The sequence below is a fragment of the Otolemur garnettii genome, unplaced genomic scaffold, assembly GCF_000181295.1.
Source record: "Otolemur garnettii isolate 467f Iridium unplaced genomic scaffold, OtoGar3 scaffold00005, whole genome shotgun sequence".
Lineage (NCBI taxonomy): Eukaryota > Metazoa > Chordata > Mammalia > Primates > Galagidae > Otolemur > Otolemur garnettii.
In genome coordinates, this window is record NW_003852400.1 from 41,471,649 (window position 1) to 41,492,362 (window position 20,714).

Below are 20,714 nucleotides of genomic sequence, written 5' to 3' on the forward strand. Positions count from 1 at the left end.
CCATTTTCATCACCCATCTGATCTAAAATCAAAATCACTTTTAGAGGAGTAAGTCTTCTGTTTCATGAAAATCATGTTATCACATTATAGTGATATACTTCACTACTGTTTTCAAGACTCAAGTAAAAATGAGACACAATTTTTAACCAAAAGTGTATCATATCTTATTGCTTGTTTTAAGCACTATACTAAGACTTAGTATTTAGACATGAATCATGTCTAAACCCCTGAAGAATACACTAGAAATAAGACATTTAGAATGCTTTAATGTTTCCAGTTAACACCGGTTAAAGTTTAGTAACTGCAATGCTGTAACTTTTAGCATCTCATATAACTAGTCAGTAAGAATTTGTTTAAGGGCGGGAGTGTGAACAGAAGGACATTCAGAGCTATGAGAATGTCAGGTTTCATACTTCTGTTAAAAACTCAAAAATCAAAACTATTTTCTTCTCTGCATCGAAACTGTACCACAGACGTGATGGATGTTCTAGCTTTAATCCCATGACTCATCATCTACTGGATTGGGAGCTTGTGAAGAAGAAAACCCTGCTGTGTTCAAAGTGCTCTTGCCCTGGAAATTCTTTAAAAAAGAAAGAAAAAAAAAAGGAAATATTTAATTTTATGATCACTTTAAAGTTATACTACCCATAATGAGAGCAGGGACTCAAGCTTTCCATGATACTTTCCCCAAATTATATACAGAACTTCATTCTCATTAAATCTGATTCATTTGAAAAAAGGCCCTTATCAAAGCAAAAATCTAAATTGTGCAAAATATTTCCAGAAAAAGATTTAAGCCATTAGTTTGGCAACCAGGAAAAAACATGCTACACTTCAATGAAGAACCATAAATATTTAACCAGTATGTTCATTGTTTCTGTATAAAGGTGGTACTGCCTATAAAAACTGACGTTATTAGAAAAGACTTACAGCCCCATAGCTCCTGTATTGTATTTTCTTTTAATATGGTCAAATTTTTTAAATTAAAGAATAAAAAGGATAATTTGGGAAAGGAGGACGTTTGAGCATAAATCTCAAAGCCAATTCCTCACCTTTAAAACCAAAAACAGGCCAGCCTGGAGGCTGACATCTGTAATCCTAGCACTCTTGAACAACAGCAAGACCCTGTCACTACTAAAAATAGAAAAATTATCTTGGTATGGTAGTGCAGGGCTGTAGTCCAGCTGCTCAGGAGGCTAAAGCAGGAGGATCCCTTAACTCCAGGAGTATGAGGTTGCAGTGAGCTCAATGACACCACTGTACTCTAGCCCAGAAAACAGAGACTGATGTCTCAAAAAAAAAAAAAAAAAAAAAAGAAAACCACCAAAAACCTAAGTAGATAAAATTTTAAAGAAACAAATAAATTAGCTACCTTCTAGGCATGATGACAATGGTTTAAATTATTTAGTACAGTTACTTCACAATATCAAGCACAACATTTATAAAAAATAAGTGGAAGCCAAGTTCTGAACTTTTCCCCTCAACTAACCTTCCTAGTGTCAACTGATGCAAACACATTTCCTCTTGTACTACCAGTGAAGCCAGGGACGTAAGTACTGAAGGCAATTTCTTCCAACCATGCAGGAACATCCTGCTGAGCCTTAAAAACAAACAAACAAAAAACTTCATACGCAGTGTAAAATCTCAAAGATTAGAAACTCTGCTTTTTATATTCATATACATAAAATGTCTACATTCAGTGATAAAATAAGAACACCATCCATTCAGTTTTAAAATTATGAAACTTACATCTGACAACACTTTCACTAGAGGCTGTGCTAAATGATTATCTGATTCGGGATCAAAAAAGGAAATAGCTCTGCCAGTATTCCCACAACGACCAGTACGCCCAATTCGATGAACATATTCATCAATGGTAGAAGGAAGATCAAAATTGATGACATGTTGAACATTTTCAATATCCAGCCCTCTGGCAGCTACTGAAGTAGCAACAAGAACTGGGCACTTTCCACAGCGAAAATCTCCAAGAGCCTGCTCTCTCTCTCTCTGTTCCCGATCACTTGAAAGAAAAGCAAGCATGTATTAGGACCACTCTCAAGAAAATCATTAAAGAAAAATCAGTGAAGTTCAACATATAAATTTCTTTTTAATAATAGTAGAAATAGCATTTAATATTAATGTCTTCTCACATAACAAGTACTTACAGTTCCTTCCAAATCCCCATTTTATTTTATTCTCCCAGTAACACTGAGTTGTAGTAATTATCCCCTTCTGCAGATGAGGTAAGAGCCAATTCATACAGCCAGAATACAAACTCAAGGATGACAAATGACAGATCTTACCTAATAATCACTATGCTTTCTAGTCATGCCAAAAATATACACAACCACATGATTAGAATGCTTGCTCAAAAAATAGTTTTAAGTATCATTTTAGAACTCTATGTACTAAATGATTAGAATTTTTAGATCCACTAATGTGCAAAGAGTTGTGTTAATATGACATTTTTAAGCACTCCAATAAAAAAAGTCCAGCATCAGAAAGAGTAAACAAAGGAAAAATTTAAGACATAAGGATCAGATGCTCTTTAAGTGAGATGTCTTGGGAAGTTCTTACTCATGATAAGGCAAACATTTATCTTGCCACTACCCATCACTTTGTTCTTCTAAAAACTAAGAATAAAGATGGAGAAAAGCCATTTGATCCTCTCAGGTATTGCTTCTTCCTTTGGGAAGGGGAGAATAATAGTTTAGATCTTGAGAGAATTCTGAACCCTAATCCTAGGATTGTATCATATTAGTTATATAAACTGAGGTGTCTTTTTTTTTTTCTTTGCAGTTTTTTGGTTGGGGCTGGGTTTGAACCCACCACCTCTGGTATATGGGTCCGGTGCCCTACTCCTTGAGCCAGAGGTGTCACCCATAAACTGATGTGTCTTAAAATGCCAAATAGAAGTCATTCTACTATGAAATCATATTAATCTACTCACCCGTGAATACTTGTAGTTGATATTTTTTCCTGACAAAGAAAAGTTGCAATAAAATCTGCTTTTTTCTTAGTTTCAACAAAGACCATAGTTCTTTCCTCGCCTACAAAACAATGAAATTATTAACATTTAAAGTACAAAATAAGGAAAGGAGAGGGGGAGAGGGGAGAGAGTATTCGAATAGGAAACTGTGCCTCATTCACTGCTGTACTTGTATTATTAGCACCCGAAGGTAGGCCTGGGGCCTGGTACATGAGGGGAATTCAAATGTTTTCTGAATGCATGTCAAAGATAGAGAAAAAGACATTTCCAGTGAAGTGATTTTTTTTTAGAAATTAGCTTTTCCTTTCTCCTCCCAGGCCAACACTAGGAAGTAGAGATTTAGGGGAAGGTAAATGTTATCTATCGGCCAGCTCTTTAGTAGTTTCAAATTTGTCTCAGTCCCTTTCTCTGCTCCATCTGCCCCTCCATGAATGTCCTTGTTCTATACCTCCCAAGATAAGCCAGTCTTTCATTCTGTCTTGATTGCCCCAGATGTTCATAATAATGGTATCTCACCTGGAGCTGCTGAACTCTATAATCCACGTTCCAAACATTATCTCTTAATTCAAATTCCTTCATTCCCAAAATATACATATTTAAAAAATTAAATAACTTTATCTCATTTAGGGTCTTAACTCATTTAGGAGTACTTACTTCTTAGCTTAAAGTATTTAAGTATTAGTAAAAATTTAAGCATGGGCCAAAGATTTTTCCACACAGAGAATTTCCCTATGAAATGTTAGCTAGGATAATGTATAAGTAAGAGTAAAAGCATATTACTGTTCATTGGCACTCTCTCCTCTCTCCCCATCAGCTTATTTCATTCATTTACTCAACAAATACTTAGTGCCTATTAAACACACTATTCTACGTGTTGGAAATACAGAAATAAAGCATCTGCTCTGACAGGAGGTAAATAATAAACATTATGCATTAAGACCTAAAAAACAAACAATCAGCAGGATAAAGGGTCCAGAGAAGGTTACTGTAGATAGGGTAATCAAATGGTATTCGAGGAGAAATCTAAACAGTGAACTGTGAAGGTATGGGCATTCCAAGGCAAAGAGAAGAATAAGTATAGAAAAAGTATAGAATGAGGCTGAAACATGGTGTCCTCATGTTCATAAAAAAAACAGAAAAGAGGCCCTCATGTGGCTTCTACATTCAGGGCACACAGAAGAGTAAGTAAAGGCATGAGGTAGAAGTGTGTGTGTGGTATATGTAAGGAACAGATGTGAGTGAAGTGTGGCTGGAGTGCGGGGAGCATTAGGAGATGAAGTCAGAGGATTTGAAAGCCATTAAAAGAACTGCTTTACTCTGAGAAGGGAAGCCATAGGTTTTGAGAAAAGTCATGATCTTATATTGTTTTAACTGAGCAGTTAACCGATTCTAGATACATTCTGATAGCAGAACCAAAAGGATTTTGCCAACAGATCAGATGTGTAGTTAAAGAAAGAGATCAAAGGTGACTAAGATTTTGTGCCTGAGCAACTAGAAGAATGGAATTAACATTAGCTGATACAGGAAGACCACGAGAAATAATGGTTTTAGAGGTGGTATTTAAGTCTCAGACATTATTCGATAGATAACCAAATAGCAAAATCAAAAAGGCAATTGGCTCGACAGTATTGAATTAAATCTTTGAGTCATGGTCATTTTGTACTTATTTTAAAATGATGATCTTATGTTTTTAACTATTTCCAACAGTTTGAGGTCATCTGAGGAGAGACCCAATCAAAATTGATTTATCTGACAGAACCAGGTACCAAAAAAAAAACACTACCAAGAGCTTAAGTCTTGGTTCATCTTTTCTTGGTTCCTAGTGTGAATCCCAAGTAGCAATAAAAATTTACTTCTGCTGACTCAAATTCTCTAGTTTTTTTCTTCTCTAGTTAAAACAATATGCTATTTTCCATTGGTGGCAGCAATGGCTATAAATTTAGTTTTCTTATCAGACTATTTGGTGATCTCTGTAAATGGATTAATTATATTTTCTGTTAGGTAAGAAATGACAGAAAATCAATTTTGTTAGTCGTTATTACTTTATTTTTCCATTGTGAGATAAACTGAATTAAGAATCTAAAAATAGGCTCGGCGCCTATAGCTCAACCGGCTAAGGCGCCAGCCACGTACACCTAAGGTGGCAGGTTCGAATCCCCAGCCCGGACCTGCCAAACAACAATGACGGCTGCAACCAAAAAATAGCCGGGCATTGTGGCAGGCGCCTGTGGTCCCAGCTACTTGGGAGGCAGAGGCAGGAGACTCGCTTGAGCCCAGGAGTTGGAGGTTGCTGTGAGCTGTAATGCCATAGCACTCTACCCAGGGGGACAGCTTGAGGCTCTGTCTCAAAAAAAAAAAAAAAAAAAAAAGAATCTAAAAATAATTCAAGATTGATTATAAGTTGTTGGGGTTTTTTTTGAGACCAAGTCTCACTTGTGACCCTGGGTAGAGTGCTGTGGCATCATTGTAGCTCACAGCAACCTCAAAATCCTGGGTTCAAGAGATCCTCTTGCCAACTACAGGAAACTGCCACAATACCTGGCTAGTCTTTCTATTTTTAGTAGAGACAGGGTCTTGCTCTTGCTCACACTGGCCTCAAATTCTTGATCTCAGACAATCCACCTGCCTTGGTCTCCCAGAGTGCTAGAAATTACAGATGTGACTCACTGTGCCCAGTCATTCACAAGCATTTTGACCAGTGTTTTTCTTGAGGGTAAAAACATTCTAAGGGATGCGCCCATAGCTTAGTCAGTAGGGCGTCAGCCACGTACACAGACACTGGTGGGTCGAAACCCAGCCCAGGCCTCCTAAACAACAATGATAACTCCAACAAAAAAGTAGCCAGGTGTTGTGGTGGGCACCTGTAGTCCCAACTACTTGGGAAGCTGAGAGAAGAGAATCACTTAAGCCCAAGAGTTGGAGGTTGCTGTGAGCTGTGATGTCACAACATTCTACTGAGGGCAACACAGTGAGACTCTATCTCAAAAAAAAAAAAAAAAAAAATTCTAAGACCAGTGAAGAGAATTTACAGATCATCAGGAACTTACATAAAGTATATGTTTTTTAAATATATAGTTTGAGTATTCTTTTCCAAAATGCTCAGGATCAGAAGTGTTTCAATTTTAGATTTTTTTCAGATTTTGGAATATTTGCAGTATGTTCACTCACTGAGCACCCCAATCTGAAATGTGAATTTGAACCAATCCAATGCAGGTGGATTGTTTGAGTTCAGAAGTTTGAAACCAGCCTGAGGAAGGAGACCCTGTCTCTACTAAAAATAGAAAAACTAGCTGGGTATAGAGGCACACACCTGTAGTTCCAGCTACTTGGGAGGCTGAGGCAAGAGGACTGCTCAAACCTAAGAGTTTGAGGTTGTTGTGAGCTATGGTGCCATGGCACTTAGGGCAACGGAGTGAGACTCTGTCTCAAAAAAACAAACAAGCGAGAAACCACTCATGAAGTATCTCTAGCATCTTCCTATACCTTTCTGAAGGTATGTTGATTGATACAACAGTATAGTGTTGTTAGTCATAATTTCACTTATTTAAAATGTTTCTATGTCTATAACTTTATTTCTCTCCTTAATTGAACCTAGCATCTTCTTCCAATGGTTTTCTTCCACTTATATGTGGCATTTCATAAAAATATAGATCTCTGGACCCTATTCTACACTTACTGCCTCTACATACTTTGGTATAAAAGTACTACTTTGTGGTATAAAAAAATTATGTCTACTTATTGTCAGAAATCAGGTTACTTCTTTGAAAATATTCAATCATCTGAGTTATTTTGTTTAAAAAGGTTTTTGGGGGGGAAAGGCCAGGCATGGTGCCTCACACCTATTAATCCCACTGACTCAAGAGGCTAAGGCAGGAGGACTGCTTGAGACCAGAAGTTCAAGAGCAGCCTGGGCACCACAGCAAGACTCTTTCTCTAAATTTTTTTTTTAATTAGCCAGGCATGGTGGCATGCACTAGCTACATGGGAGGCTGAGGCAATGAGATCATTTGACCCCAGTAGTTCATGGCTACAGTGAGCTATGGTGAATAGCTATATTCCAGCCTGGGTGACAGAGTGAGACCCTTCCTCTTGGGGGGAAAATGAATGGCTTTATTAGCTTTATTTTACATGTCATAGAAGTTTTCTTTATCCCTAATATTATGAATCCTCCCTCAACCCTTCCATATTTAACAATTATCAGTAATAAACTAACCACAGAGATGAAGTCTGTCATCTAAACTTTTTGTGTTCTTTTCATGCTTGCCCAAAGGGTGTGCTGTAATCTACAGATCAGAATGTGTACCTTAAAAGAGGACAGACTCTGAGACTTATGAAAAAGACTGTCCCAGGCACTTCAAACAACTGATACTTCAAGAATAGTCTTGGCAGAAAGTTCTAAATTAGTGTTGCTTTGACAAACATCGTTTGACTAAGATTTCTAGGACTAGTCCTTGTAAGAAGCAGGCAGAATTATCAAAGTAGATACCTAACAGAGCCAATAAACAAGAATTAGCTAAGTATTGAAGAAGCTAATGGAAAAATCTAATTGTGGTCATTCATTTGAAATACTGTTAACATCATTTTAATGTTCTATTTACTGGTTATATCAGCAAGCCTTTCTCTTAAGCTAGCTGTGACCCAGCAATTTAGTAGCCTCTGCTTTTGCAAACTAAAATGAAAGATTTAAAAATATTATCTGCTCCTACTTTCTGCTGACACACCACTCAACCCAAATTCAGAAACTCTATACTAAGCCTCCTTACTTTTCAGGGAGTTATCAGCATCTATTCAATAAGAATCTGTCCTCTCTCTTTTATTAGGATATAACTAGACAAGTTAATAATGCTACTAAGGGGCAGTGCCTGTGGCTCAAAGGAGTAGGGCACCGGCTTCATATGCCAGAGGTGGCGGGTTCAAACCCAGCCCTGGCCCCAAACTGCAAAAAAAGAATGCTACTAAGGTCTTACTTGAACTTCATATTTCAGAATGGCATGGTAGATAGAACAAATGTTGGTTTTCTTTATGGAACCAATGCTTACAAAGCTGGTCCAGGTTGTAAGGTAGGCCACACACTTCCTGATAGGTCAGGAACCATAGGAAATGTGGGACACCTTTGAGTAAAATTCACTTAAATTTCTAGTACTGTAGGTAAAACCTAGTAGTTTCTAATACTTAGTTTCGTATCCTTCAGATATCAAATAATAGAGGCTTTAAAAGTTCAATCTAACCTTGATCCCCAAACCAGGAAAAGACACAAGAAAATTATAGATCAGTATCACTAATGAATATTGATGCAAAAATATTCAACAAAATCCTAACAGAATCCAGCAACACATCAAAAAAATTATACACCACATAATAAAAAAAAATTATATACCACAACCAAGTAGGTTTTATCCCAGGGTCCCAAGGCTGGTTCAACATATGTAAACCCATAAATATAATTAATCACATAAATAAATTAAAAAACAGACCATATGATTCACTCAATTGATGCAGAAAAAGATTTTGATAATATACAGCATCTCTTCATGATCAGAACACTTAAGAAAATTGGTATAGAAGGGACATTTCTTAAACTGATAGAGGCCATCTACAGCAAACCTACAGCCAATATCATATTGAATGGAGTTAAATTGAAATCATTTCCACTCAGATCAGGAACCAGGCAAGGTTGCCCATTGTCTCCAGTGCTCTTTAACATTGTAATGGAAGTTTTAGTCATCGCAATTAGAGAAGAAAAGGCGATCAAGGGTATCCATATAGGGTCAGAAGAGATCAAACTTTCACTCTTCGCAGATGATATGATAGTATATCTGGAAAACACCAGGGATTCTACTGCAAAACTCTTAGAAGTGATCAAGGAATACAGCAGCATCTCCTGCTACATAATCAACACTCATAAATCAGTAGCCTTCATATATACCAACAATAGTCAAGCTGAATAAATAGTCAAGGACTCTATTCCATTCACAGTAGTGCTAAAGAAGATGAAATATTTGGGAGTTTACCTAAAAAAGGACATGAAAGATTTCTATAAAGAGAACTATGAAACTCTAAGAGAAGAAACAGCTGAAAATGTTAACAAATGGAAAAACATACCACGCTCATGGCTGGGAAGAATCAACATTGTTAAAATGTCCATACTACCCAAAGCAATATATAATTTTAATGCAATCCCTATTAAAGCCCCTCTGTCATACTTTAAAGAGCTTGAAAAAATAATACTTCGTTTTATATGGAAATCAGAAAAAACCTCGAATAGCCAAGACGTTACTCAGAAATAAATAAAGCAGGAGTCGTCACACTACCAGACCTCAGACTAAACTATAAATCGATAGTGATCAAAACAGCCTGGTACTGGCACAAAAACAGAGAGGTAGATGCATAGAACAGAATAGAGAACCAAGAGATGAACCCAGCTACTTACCATTATCTGATCTTTGACAAGCCAATTAAAAACATTGAGTGGGGAAAAGATTCCCTATTTAACAAATAGTGCTGGGCGAACTGGCTGTCAACCTATAGAAGATTGAAACTGGACCCACACCTTTCACCATTAACTAAGATAGACTCTCACTGGATTAAAGATTTAAATTTAAGCCATGAAGCTATAAAAGTGTTAGAAGAAAGTGTAGGAAAAACACTTGAAAAAATTGGCCTGGGCAAAAATTTCATGAGGAGGACCCCTCAGGCAATTGAAGAAACATCAAAAATACACTTCTGGAACCTGATCAAACTAAAAAGCTTCTGCACAGCCAAGAACACAGTAAGTAAAGCAAGCAGAAAGCCCTCAGAATAGGAGAAGATATTTGCAGGTTATGTCTCTGACAAAGGTTTAATAACCAGAATCCACAGAGAACTCAAGCGTATTAGCAAGAAAAGAACAAGTGATCCCATCTCAGGGTGGGCAAGGGACTTGAAGAGAAACTTCTCTGAGGAAGACAGGCACATGGCCTACAGACACATGAAAAAATGCTCATTATCATTACTTATCAGAGAAATGCAAATCAAAACCACTTTGAGATATCTAACTCGGTAAGATTAGCCCACATCACAAAATCCCAAAACAAGAGATGCTGGCATGAATGTGGAGAAAGGGGAACACTTCTACACTGCTGGTGGGAATGCAAACTAATATGTCCCTTTTGGAAAGATGTTTGGAGAACACTTAAGAGAACTAAAAATAGACCTGCCATTTGATCCTGCAATTCCTCTACTAGGTATATATCCAGAAGACCAAAAATCACATTACAAGAAAGATATGTGTACCAGAATGTTTATTACAGCCCAATTCATAATTGCTAAATCATGGAAGAAGCCCAAGTGCCCACTGATCCACGAATGGATCAATAAATTGTGGTATATGTATACCATAGAATATTATGCAGCCTTAAAGAAAGATGGAGACTTTACCTCCTTCATGTTTATATGCATAGAGCTGGAACATATTCTTCTTAGCAAAGTATCTCAGGAATGGAAGTAAAGGTATCCAATGTATTCAGCACTACTATGAAACTAGTTCATAGCTTTCATACGAAAGCTATAGCCCAAGAATATGGGGAATGGGGAGGGGGAAGGAAGGAGTGGGGGAAGGATGGGTAGTAGGAGGGTGATTGGTGGGACCACACCTATGGTCTATCTTACAAGGGTACATGTGAATCTTTCTAAATGCAGAATATAAATGTCTTAACACAATAACTAAAAAAAAAAAAAAAGAAGAAGAAGAAGTTCAATCTGAAAATCCTTAAGAAAACTTCCAGACAAAAGTTAACTTTGTGACTTTAGTAACTGTTCAATACTGTATGGCTTTAGATTTACAGAACAAACTGAAGGAGGCCTATATTGTTAATGAACAGCCTTGCTGCACAGATACAAATAAGCCAGTCAAATAAGATAACATTTTGTGATGGACACTAATCTGAGATTATGATGATCATGAGACAGATATATGTATCAGGAAAAAATGTGAAGACTCTGAAATGGACAAAGTGATTAGTGTCTAGCACACCCTTTGGGTTATCTGTGCCTTTTATAGTCTTTTAAAATTTTTATGGCTACAGTGCAACTGACAGCAAAGCAAATTATTCTCAGTAAAAATGGAAATGAAGTTTTCCATTTCCCTCAAATGTAGTTGATTATTGCCTTATGGATATTGACTGGTCTTACATCTATTTGTAAATTAATTTTAGTGTTCCCAATAACCTACTACATATACAAGTGTTCTTTTAATTCTCCCTTGAACTAGCTGTAACATCTTACTGGTTCCCCATTGGTTACTAAAGAGCTTAATAAAATTGTTGAACTGGTTATACTACTCTAAAATAACGAAACCTATGCATTTAAAGGCAAAAGGGGAAAAACAGCATAATTAAGTGAAAGAGTAAAAAAGGAGATAAATTATTTAAGAAAAAGTATGTACAATTTGAGGATATTCTGGATGAATACCCCATGCAAAGTTAAAACCACACACAAGACTGAACTCTAAACTACAAACAACTGAACTGTTTAAATAATACAAAAGTATATTAATTGTGCTCATATGCCTTGATCTTTTCTCAAGGGCAAACCAACACTTCTGAAAAACACTCTCTTTTTGGCTTATTCTCCAAATAAACTTTATTCCACAGGTTCAAATATAAAAAAAACTTAAGCTGACTATACTAGAACAATGTTCTAACTTTATCAAAACCACATGGTGTTAACCTCTTCTGCATTTGGAGCTTCAATTTATACTGGGCAAACTGCTTGACCTGTGTTTCCGTTTTCTCATTCCTAAAATGGGGAAAACACTGAAACCTACCTCATAGGGTTATTTTGATAATTAAATGAGTTAACATACATAAAATGAGTATAACAATACGTGGTTCACAGATATTATGTTATTTTTATGTTATTTTAGTATACATTATGAAACATTTGATGAAGCTAAACCATAAAATTTATTAACCTCAATTATTTGATTTTTTAAAGGTTTTTAAAAATAAAATTCAGAAAAAACTGAAGATTAGAAACCTTTAAATGCTTTCTAAATCACCTATCTTTCACTTTTTCCCTTTTGCTCCTTATTGGAAATGAGCAGATTTGCTGTTTTCTCATTCCTCTATCTCAACATGGACATTCAGCCGAAACAGAATTACTCAATTGGGGAATGGGAATGGACTGGGGAAAGTAAACAGACCTAGCCTGTGAAGCAACAGGAAAGTATTAAAATGACTATATTCAATAATTTTATTTGTAGTCTCAAAAGAAGGCCATGCCAATAAAAAAAATGACTTTAAAAATGAAAATTGTTGGCTCGGCGCCTGTGGCTCAAGCGGCTAAGGCGCCAGCCACATACACCTAAGGTGGTGGGTTCGAATCCAGCCCAGGCCTGCCAAACAACAATGACAGTTGCAACCAAAAAATAGCCAGGCGTTGTGGTGGGCGTCTATGGTCTCAGCTACTTGGGAGGCTGAGGCAGGAGACTCACTTAAACCCAGGAGTTGGAGGTTGCTGTGAGCTATGATGCCACAGCACTCTACCCAGGGGGATAGCTTGAGGCTGTGTCTCAAAAAAAAAAAAAAAAGAAAGAAAATTGTTTTTCTGAGGGTTAAGGGAAAGAAAACAACTACTTCTCATAGATATTATGAAGGAGCAGAACTAGACCTTAAATCTCTTCCAACACTAAAATTCTTTGAATCTATGAATAGCGGAAACTTTAAGAAGCAAGACTTAGGAACCAGAAACACAAAAACAAGAATCTGCTTTTGATAAAGTAATAGCCTGATATAAAGATATGTCACTGCCTTTCTAATTTTCTAAAACAAAAACTATATATTCTTGTGCTAGAATAGTTCAACTATGTCTCAAATTCTTCCTATTTTCAACCTTTATGGAAGAAAAATGACTATTTTTATATAATTTATACAAAAAATTGAATCAGAAAATCTTTTACAAAAGAGATTCAGAGGAAGAGAAAATAATTAAGACAAACATTAAAAGTCATGCCAAACAACTGTAGTAATTTTTTAAATGTTATTTAAAAAATTCCATATCATGTCACAAAAATATTATAGCAATGTAAAATACCTATGTTTCGTAGAATTTCGACGAGTTTTTCTCTTTTGGAGTATTGGCCAACTTGGAGAACGCTCTGCTGAACATCTCTACATGCTCCGCCCACTTGTCCAACAGCAACAAACAAATAATTGGTCTTTAAAAATTCCCCAGCCAACCTTCAAAGACAAAAAATTATTCCTTGATTTATCCTCCTCCATTAAGACTCATAATGTTCACTGAATTCTTACGAGGATCACATCTATATTAATTAGAAAGCAGATGATAACAGTTATAATAAGGTGCCTACTTACATTATCAGTATAAAATGTTAAGATTTGCAAAATACATAGCTATTAGTGAATAGTTTGTGTCAAATTACTATGCATGGCACAACTATGTTTATAAACCAAAATTAAAAGTATGAACTAAATAACTATCAATAGCAAGAAGTGGGAATTTTTTATTAACAGCTGAAATTAAGTCTAAGGCACAAATTCTGTTCATCATTGTTTTTAATGTATGTTATTAGTTGTTTTCTGAAAATACTACTTGTTAAAATACTCTGCTTCAAATGATTTAAAGCAAATCATATCTTAGGTAACAGCATTTCAAGTCACAACATACACAGAAAATAATATCTGCATGGCATAATTGGGCAAGAATCTGAGCTTACCCCATGGGCCTGACAGAATCAGGCTTGCCCCAAAAGTTGAAGTTAGCAACATCTTGATACACAGTTAACTCACTATCAGCATACAAATGGGAAGTCCTGCTTTACACCCCCCAGAGACATTCCAGAAGTTGTGTATTAGAGAGCTGAGTGAGTTTTTAGGAATACATGTGGAGGCCCAAATCTTCAGTCCTTCTCCTTCCTATATAGCAGTCCCAAATTTTCTAGTGCAAATTCACCATATATCTAAATTTTAATAAACCGCTGCTTCTTTTTCCTTACCTGCTCTCTTACTGTAAAACAAAAACTTCTTTTATACCTCCTTCAACAATCAAGCACCTTCTCACTTATGCACAAATTTCTAAATCATCTGAAATTCACCACTAGTCAATCATCCTTTTTATTCACTAAAATATTTACTAAGTGTCATGTACCAGGCATATGTGTACAAGATGCTGGGAGCATAAAGATGAATATGATGTTGTTTTGTATGTGAGGCCCTCATATCAACTGGGATGTAGTTGTATAAAAAATCATTAAAATAGTTACCATTTACTGAAAACTTACTGTATTCCAAGAAGTGTGCAAAATGTTTTTTATACATAGTTTCTTTCACAAGATGAACTGACAGGTACTGAATGGAATGATGTCCATTTAGAAGAGACTAGAAGTTTGAAGCTTGATAAGCAGCGCAAGCAAGAATGTATAACAGTGACAACTAGGGGAAAGTTATTCTACACAGAAGGAAAAAAGAAGCAAGAACTAATAGTGATGAAGGACAGAATTCAGCTTGCTCTGCCAAGAGGAAATAAATAGCTTTGGTAGACCAGAAATACATGATTCCAGGTAGGAAACCAGCAGATGAAACAAGAGATTGTATCTTGTGTTAAAAGGTCTAAAAATTAGTCTATGGAGACAAGAAGACATAGGAAGATTTTAAACGTCTAAAAAGTTCAGACCTTATTTTGAAATTATCATAATACAAAAGTGAGACTAGGCAGAGAGACAGGTTAAAAAGCTACTGCCAATGAGCAGGGGAAAGCTGAAAAGGACCTACACTGCAATGGGAAGCAGAGAAGAAACTAACACAGTACCAGTATTTTGAAGATTAACTGCCAACGTGAATATTTTTCAAGGCAGAGAATTGAAGGAATATTGAGGTAAATGTCATCATGCTTCAACAAATTTTGACCTTAAAAGACTACAATGCCCTGACCAGAATAAAGAAAACTGGAGAGAAGGAACTGAAGAAAAAGTAGGTTCAATTTTGGACATGAACATGATCACTCACCTGGGAAGAAAAACACTCCCAAATAGTTAAATCTACAACTCTGGGGGTTCAGAAGAGAGATCTGGAATATGAGGAGTAAGTTTGGGAGAAAGGTAGACATGAATGTCAAAGGAATAGACACTGCAATGGTTCAGAGAAAAGGACTACAGACAAAATGGGCAACTGGTAACATTTAAGGAAAGACAATGAAGCAAACAAAAAAAATAAAGAGCAGACAATGAAGAAATTGAGAAGCAGTCAGAAATCACAGAATATAAACAACTCAAGATCAGGGACTTATATTTTGTTTTCCATATATCCCCAGGGCTTATAATCAAATATGGCTCATTTTAAAGATCCTCAACAAATATTAATGACAGTAGCACATACATATTATTCACTGTGGGTGGCAACATACAAATGATTTCCTATTTCAGGGTAAATCAAAAAGAGTCAGGCATCAGGAATATTACCTACTAATTAGGTAGGTAATTACCTACTTAATATTACCAAACCCGGTCATGGGAATGCAAATATCCCATTTCCAATTTAAGACACGATTCAACTGTTAAGACATGATTATTTTATGCACTAAGGAAAAAAAATCCTGCCAAATGACCCAATGCCTTAGGATTTAGATTTTTCCCCCCAATGAAGAACTCTTTTTAACTTTACACAAAGATTTTTATTATATAGTAAGTAAAACAAATAAATAGCCAATACCACTACTATCCAAGGGCCATGGAATATTTGACACAATTAGCACAGGATTCCACCTAACATTCTGTCAGACCAAGGGACCAACTTCGCAGAAAAGGTGGTGTTGGAATAGGCCCATAACCATGGAATCCACAGATTATATCACATACTGCACCAATGTCAGAGATTACTGGAACTATTCACAGAAAGAACAGTTCAAAGGACAGGTTGGAATCAACTCTTGATGATAGATCATCATCCAACAGGATGCAATAACTCTTCGAATCAAAAGCTTTACATAGTGCATTAGTCTGAGAACCAAGAGGTGCACGCAAGAGTGGCCCACCATTATCATTCTCTGTTAACCACATGGGAAATCTGTATTCCCATCCTTCCTCCTCCAACTCCAGGTTCTACAGGTTTAGAAGTGTTGGTTTCCAAAAAGAAAACAGTTCTACCAGAGAAAACATAAGAGTCCTACTGAATTACAGATGCTCCTTGACTTACAATGGAGGCTATATCACAATAAACTCATTGTAAGTAAAAGATACCTTAAACCAAAAATACATGTAATACCCTGAATAAACCCCATTATAAAGCTGAAAAATTATAAAATCCTAAATGGTCCAGATGCCCCTTGACTTACAATAGGGTTATATCCAATAAATTCAGTGTAAAAAATCAAACCATCATTAAGTCCAGGATGATCTGCATGAGCTACCTCTGTTGTATGGGCACATTAGGCTCCCTGTACCAACGAACCAGCAGCCAGGAAAATGAATCACCATTCTTGCAGTGATGCATCATCCTAATCTCTGAATTGATTAAACAACATAGTATACAGCATGATCTTCCAATATCTGTCAACAACTGGTATGTGAATTTTCTTTTTTGTTTTGTTCCTTCTTTGCTAAGTCATATGAATTTTCTACCAAAGTCTTAGTTCTCCTGAATCCTATACATATTGGCTTAAAAAGAAGGTAAAGAAAAATACTTCATTAAGATTTATTAATTTCCTAGCTAGGTGCTGTGTTACAACACATGAATAATTTTCAATAAAATATGGTGCTAATGCAAAGCCAGGAATAAAGATAAGAAACAATTAAAACTGTGGTAAACTTTTCAGAAATAAATCTACTTTTTAAACTACTTATGTGAAAGCTTAAAACAAAAAATGATAAATATCTAACTTAAAATATTCACATTGCTTCTACTTTTATAAAGCCAACTTATTTTATTTCTTTTTTCTTTCTTTTGAGACAGAGTCTCACTATGTTGCCCTTAATAGAGGGCCGTGGCATCACAGCTCACAGCAACCTCAAACTTTTGGGCTTAAGGGATTCTCTTGCCTCAGCCTCCCAAGTAGCTGGGACTGCAGGCACCCACCACAATGCCCAGCTATTTTTCATTGCAGTTGTCATTGTTGTTTAGCTGGCCCAAGCTGGGTTTGAACCCACTCCCCCTACCCCTGCCTTGGTGGATGTGGCTGGTGCCCTAACCACTGTGCTACGGGCACTGAGCTTAACCAACTTATTTCTAAAAAGAAAAACAATTTACCTTTGAATTTCTTCTGGAAAAGTTGCACTGAACATAAGGGTTTGACGCTGTTCCTTTGATGGCATTCCTGGGCAAGAAATTAACTTCTTCATTTCTGGTCCAAAACCCATATCCAACATGCGATCAGCTTCATCCAAAACTAAATATTTGATTTGTTTCAGACCAATCTTTAAGAACAGAAAAATGCATACTAATCTATATTAAACTAAAATATTCCGGCTGTTATAAAAACAAAGATAAGAACTCAATGCATAAAATGATGAGAATCATTATGCTGAAGATAATACTATTACTGTTTGTTTCAGTTCTCAATTTTCTCTAGTATTAAAAAACATTTTAAAATTAAGGCTAACAGAAACCAAACACCTAGACCAATGTTGTACAATACAACTTTCTACAATTACTTAAACATCCTATTATTTGCAGCATGTAACATGTTAGTCACTAGCCATATATAGCCATTAAGCACTGAAAATTTATCTATCATGATTGTGGAATTGAATTTTTAATTTTGTCATTTTAAAATTTAAATAGCCACATATTCCAGGTTCACACTTGTAATCCCAGTAGTTGGGAAGCTGAGGATCACTTAAAGTCAAAAAGATCGAGACTAGTCTGACAACATGGCCAAATCCCCTCAACACAAAAAAATAAAAAAAATTTGAATTAGCTGGGCATGGTGATATACGTGTGTTGTTTGTTGTACCAGCTACTTAGAAGGCTGAGGCAGGAGAATCACTTGAGCCGAAGCTGGAGGCTCCAGTGGGCAATGACTATGCCACTGCATTGCAGCCTGAGTGACAGAGTAAGACCCTATCTCTAAAAAAGTAAACAGCCAAATGTGGCTGCTGGTGACTTAATTGGAAAGCATAAATCTAGAGTACACTGTCTGATAATATTAGACTCTTCTTTGGCTCCTCTGGGACACAATGGAAGAAGAGGAGCTGTTGTGGGCTGCACATTAAATATACAAACAATACTGAAAGCTGATAAGCAGGAAAAGAAAGTCCATGTGTAATTTTCATGATATCCACCCCCACAGATAAGCAAAAATGTCCCCACATAATAATCCTAATTATGTAGGAGCCTATTTGAAGAGTCTTTTAAATTTTGTGAGCAGGTCCCAAGTTTGCAACTACTGATATAGAAAATGTATATATCGAAATCGGTGGTTCTCAATCTGTGAGTCCCAACCCATAGGGGCTATATTAAAGGGCCACGGCATTAGGAAGGTTGAGAACCACTGATCTAAATGATAAAATACCTTTGGGTTATTTTGATATCTTTTATTATAAAAGTGAAAGAAAAGTAGGCAACCTAAAACTAGCAGGATATTTGTGTTTGAGAAACTAGTACATTAAAATCTGGTTCAATGGAAGGAGTTGCAGTTCTCAGTGAGTTCTCAAGATGCTCGTCAGATATTTTGTTTCTAATTTTTCTCCTAATGTGCTTCATTCTTGAAAATAGTTGCTGGCAAACTGTTTGTTTCTAATTTTTCTCCTAATGTGCTTCATTCTTGAAAATAGTTGCTGGCAAATGGAGGTGCTGCTAAAAAGCAATGACTTGAATAAGGTGTGATTGTGAAGTGAGGGATATTTGTTTCTGGGCATAAAGGACCTATAAAAGTCCAGTAAAGAGATATGATCACATTTTTCTTAAAGCTGAATACCAGATTGCAGCTCTTTATGCATTCCATTTGAAAATTGGCAGGTAATATATTTATATCAACTGAAAATGGAATCATAAATGCACCAAAATATTTTCTTAGCAATCCTGAAATGTTTTCAAATTTTTTTTTTTCTTCAGATAAGAGTCTCACTTTGTCACCCTCTGTAGAGTGGTATGGCATCATAGCTCACAGTAACCTAAAACTCTTGGGTTCAAGATATTCTCTTACCTCAGCTTCCCGAGTACCCAGGACTACAGGAGCCCGCCATAATGTCCAGCTATTTTTAGAGACAGGGTCTCTTGCTCAAGCTGGTCTCGAACTCATGAGCTCAAGCAATCCACCCGCTCAGCCTCAGCTAGGATTACAGATGTGTGCTACCACACCCGGCCCAAATTCTTGTATCAAATCAAAAATCAAGCCTGCATATTTAGGATTGTGTTTAGCCAACATGTCAAAAGACATTAGATTGCTTGCCTCAGTTTGAGTTTGCTATAATTTCAGTTTCATTTAGAATACTGTTATGGTTTGAAATACTGTATTAATAAAAGCTGGTTTTCACCTTGAAAGTCCATGTTTAACTCATTTAAACAAGTGGTTAAATCCATTAAAAATGCTTAATCTATAAGTCAGTTTTCATTATCAAGTTCAGGCACCAATTTGATTTTTGATACCATAAACAACTTGATAAAATGTCTTAAGTCATAAATCTTTTCAACATTCAGCCTCAACTTAGCCATCTTACTTCTGAAAAGTAAATGATGTTTCCATAGTCAGCATCAGGCTTTTAAGGAATTCTTGGAATGGGCCATGATTCAACCCCTTGGCCCTTAGGAAATTCAGTCTTGATGACAATTTGTATGACATTTTCCTTTTTCAAGGCTTTTGTAGAGAAGTTTTCTTGATGTGCTATGTAATGATAACTTCATCAAATATGAGTTGTGAGTGGAAATTGCCTTGCCTTCTATTCATTTTACATATCCCTCTCTTTTACCTACTACTGCTGGGGCATTATTAGTAACTATTAACTGATACATTGACAACTGACAAAGAAAATTGCTTTAACATATTTTTTACTGCTTCATATAAATTTCAGTTGTATCTTTCAATGGCAGTAAAGAAGCCATTTCTTCAGTGACATTATATTCATCACCAATATCTCTAATAAAATGGCAAGTTGAGCTTTATTTGTAGCATTAATGCTATCATCCATCACCAAAGCGTAAAATTTAAAATTAGCAGCTTTATTCAACAAACTTTTATTTTCTTTGTCACCCTCAGTAGAGTGTCATGGCCTCAGCTCACAGCAACCTCTAACTCTTGGGTGCTCAAGCGACTCTCTTGCCTCAACCTCCCGAGTAGCTGGAACTACAAGGACCCACCACAACACACGGCTAGTTTTCTATTTTTAGTAGAAACAAGGTCTCTCTCTTGCTTAGGCTGGTCTGGAACTCCTGAGCTCAGGCAATCCACCGGCCTCGGCCTCCCAGACAGCTAGAATTACAGACACAAACCATCATGCCTAGCCTATTACACAAAGTTCTTTTGATAGGTTTTCCAATTTCTTCAATTCGCCTAGCTATAGTGAGACAAATTGATTTCAGAAATATCCCTCCCTTTCTCAAGGCAAATTGTATCTTCCATGCTTACTATACATTGCTTAATAAACTCCCTACCAATAAATGGTCTTGATTTCTTTGCTATTAAATATGTTACCACATAACTAGCTTTTACAATGGAATCCATCTGAGTTGTACCTTTTTAAAAAACATTTTGTTGAGAAAACACTTTAAGTTCGGCTATTTTGTCCTTTTTTTTTTTT

General features: G+C 36.3%; 1 protein-coding gene across 3 annotated transcripts in view; it reads right to left on the bottom strand.

The window, feature by feature from the left end:
- Window positions 1-249: 249 nt before the first annotated feature.
- Window positions 250-20,714, bottom strand: part of DDX4 (DEAD-box helicase 4) — a 79,686-nt gene continuing 59,221 nt past the window's right edge. The window contains exons 15-20 of one of the 3 annotated variants that reach the window (XM_003782756.2): window positions 17,227-17,393; window positions 13,061-13,206; window positions 2,951-3,050; window positions 1,750-2,020; window positions 1,490-1,600; window positions 250-571 (exon numbers count right to left, since the gene is read on the bottom strand). In XM_003782756.2, the coding sequence (XP_003782804.1) occupies window positions 494-571; window positions 1,490-1,600; window positions 1,750-2,020; window positions 2,951-3,050; window positions 13,061-13,206; window positions 17,227-17,393 (873 nt within the window). In that variant the 3' untranslated portion in view covers window positions 250-493. The remainder of the gene's footprint in view (window positions 572-1,489; window positions 1,601-1,749; window positions 2,021-2,950; window positions 3,051-13,060; window positions 13,207-17,226; window positions 17,394-20,714) is intronic. The other 2 variants (XM_012811420.1, XM_003782757.2) reach the window with 2 other exon arrangements.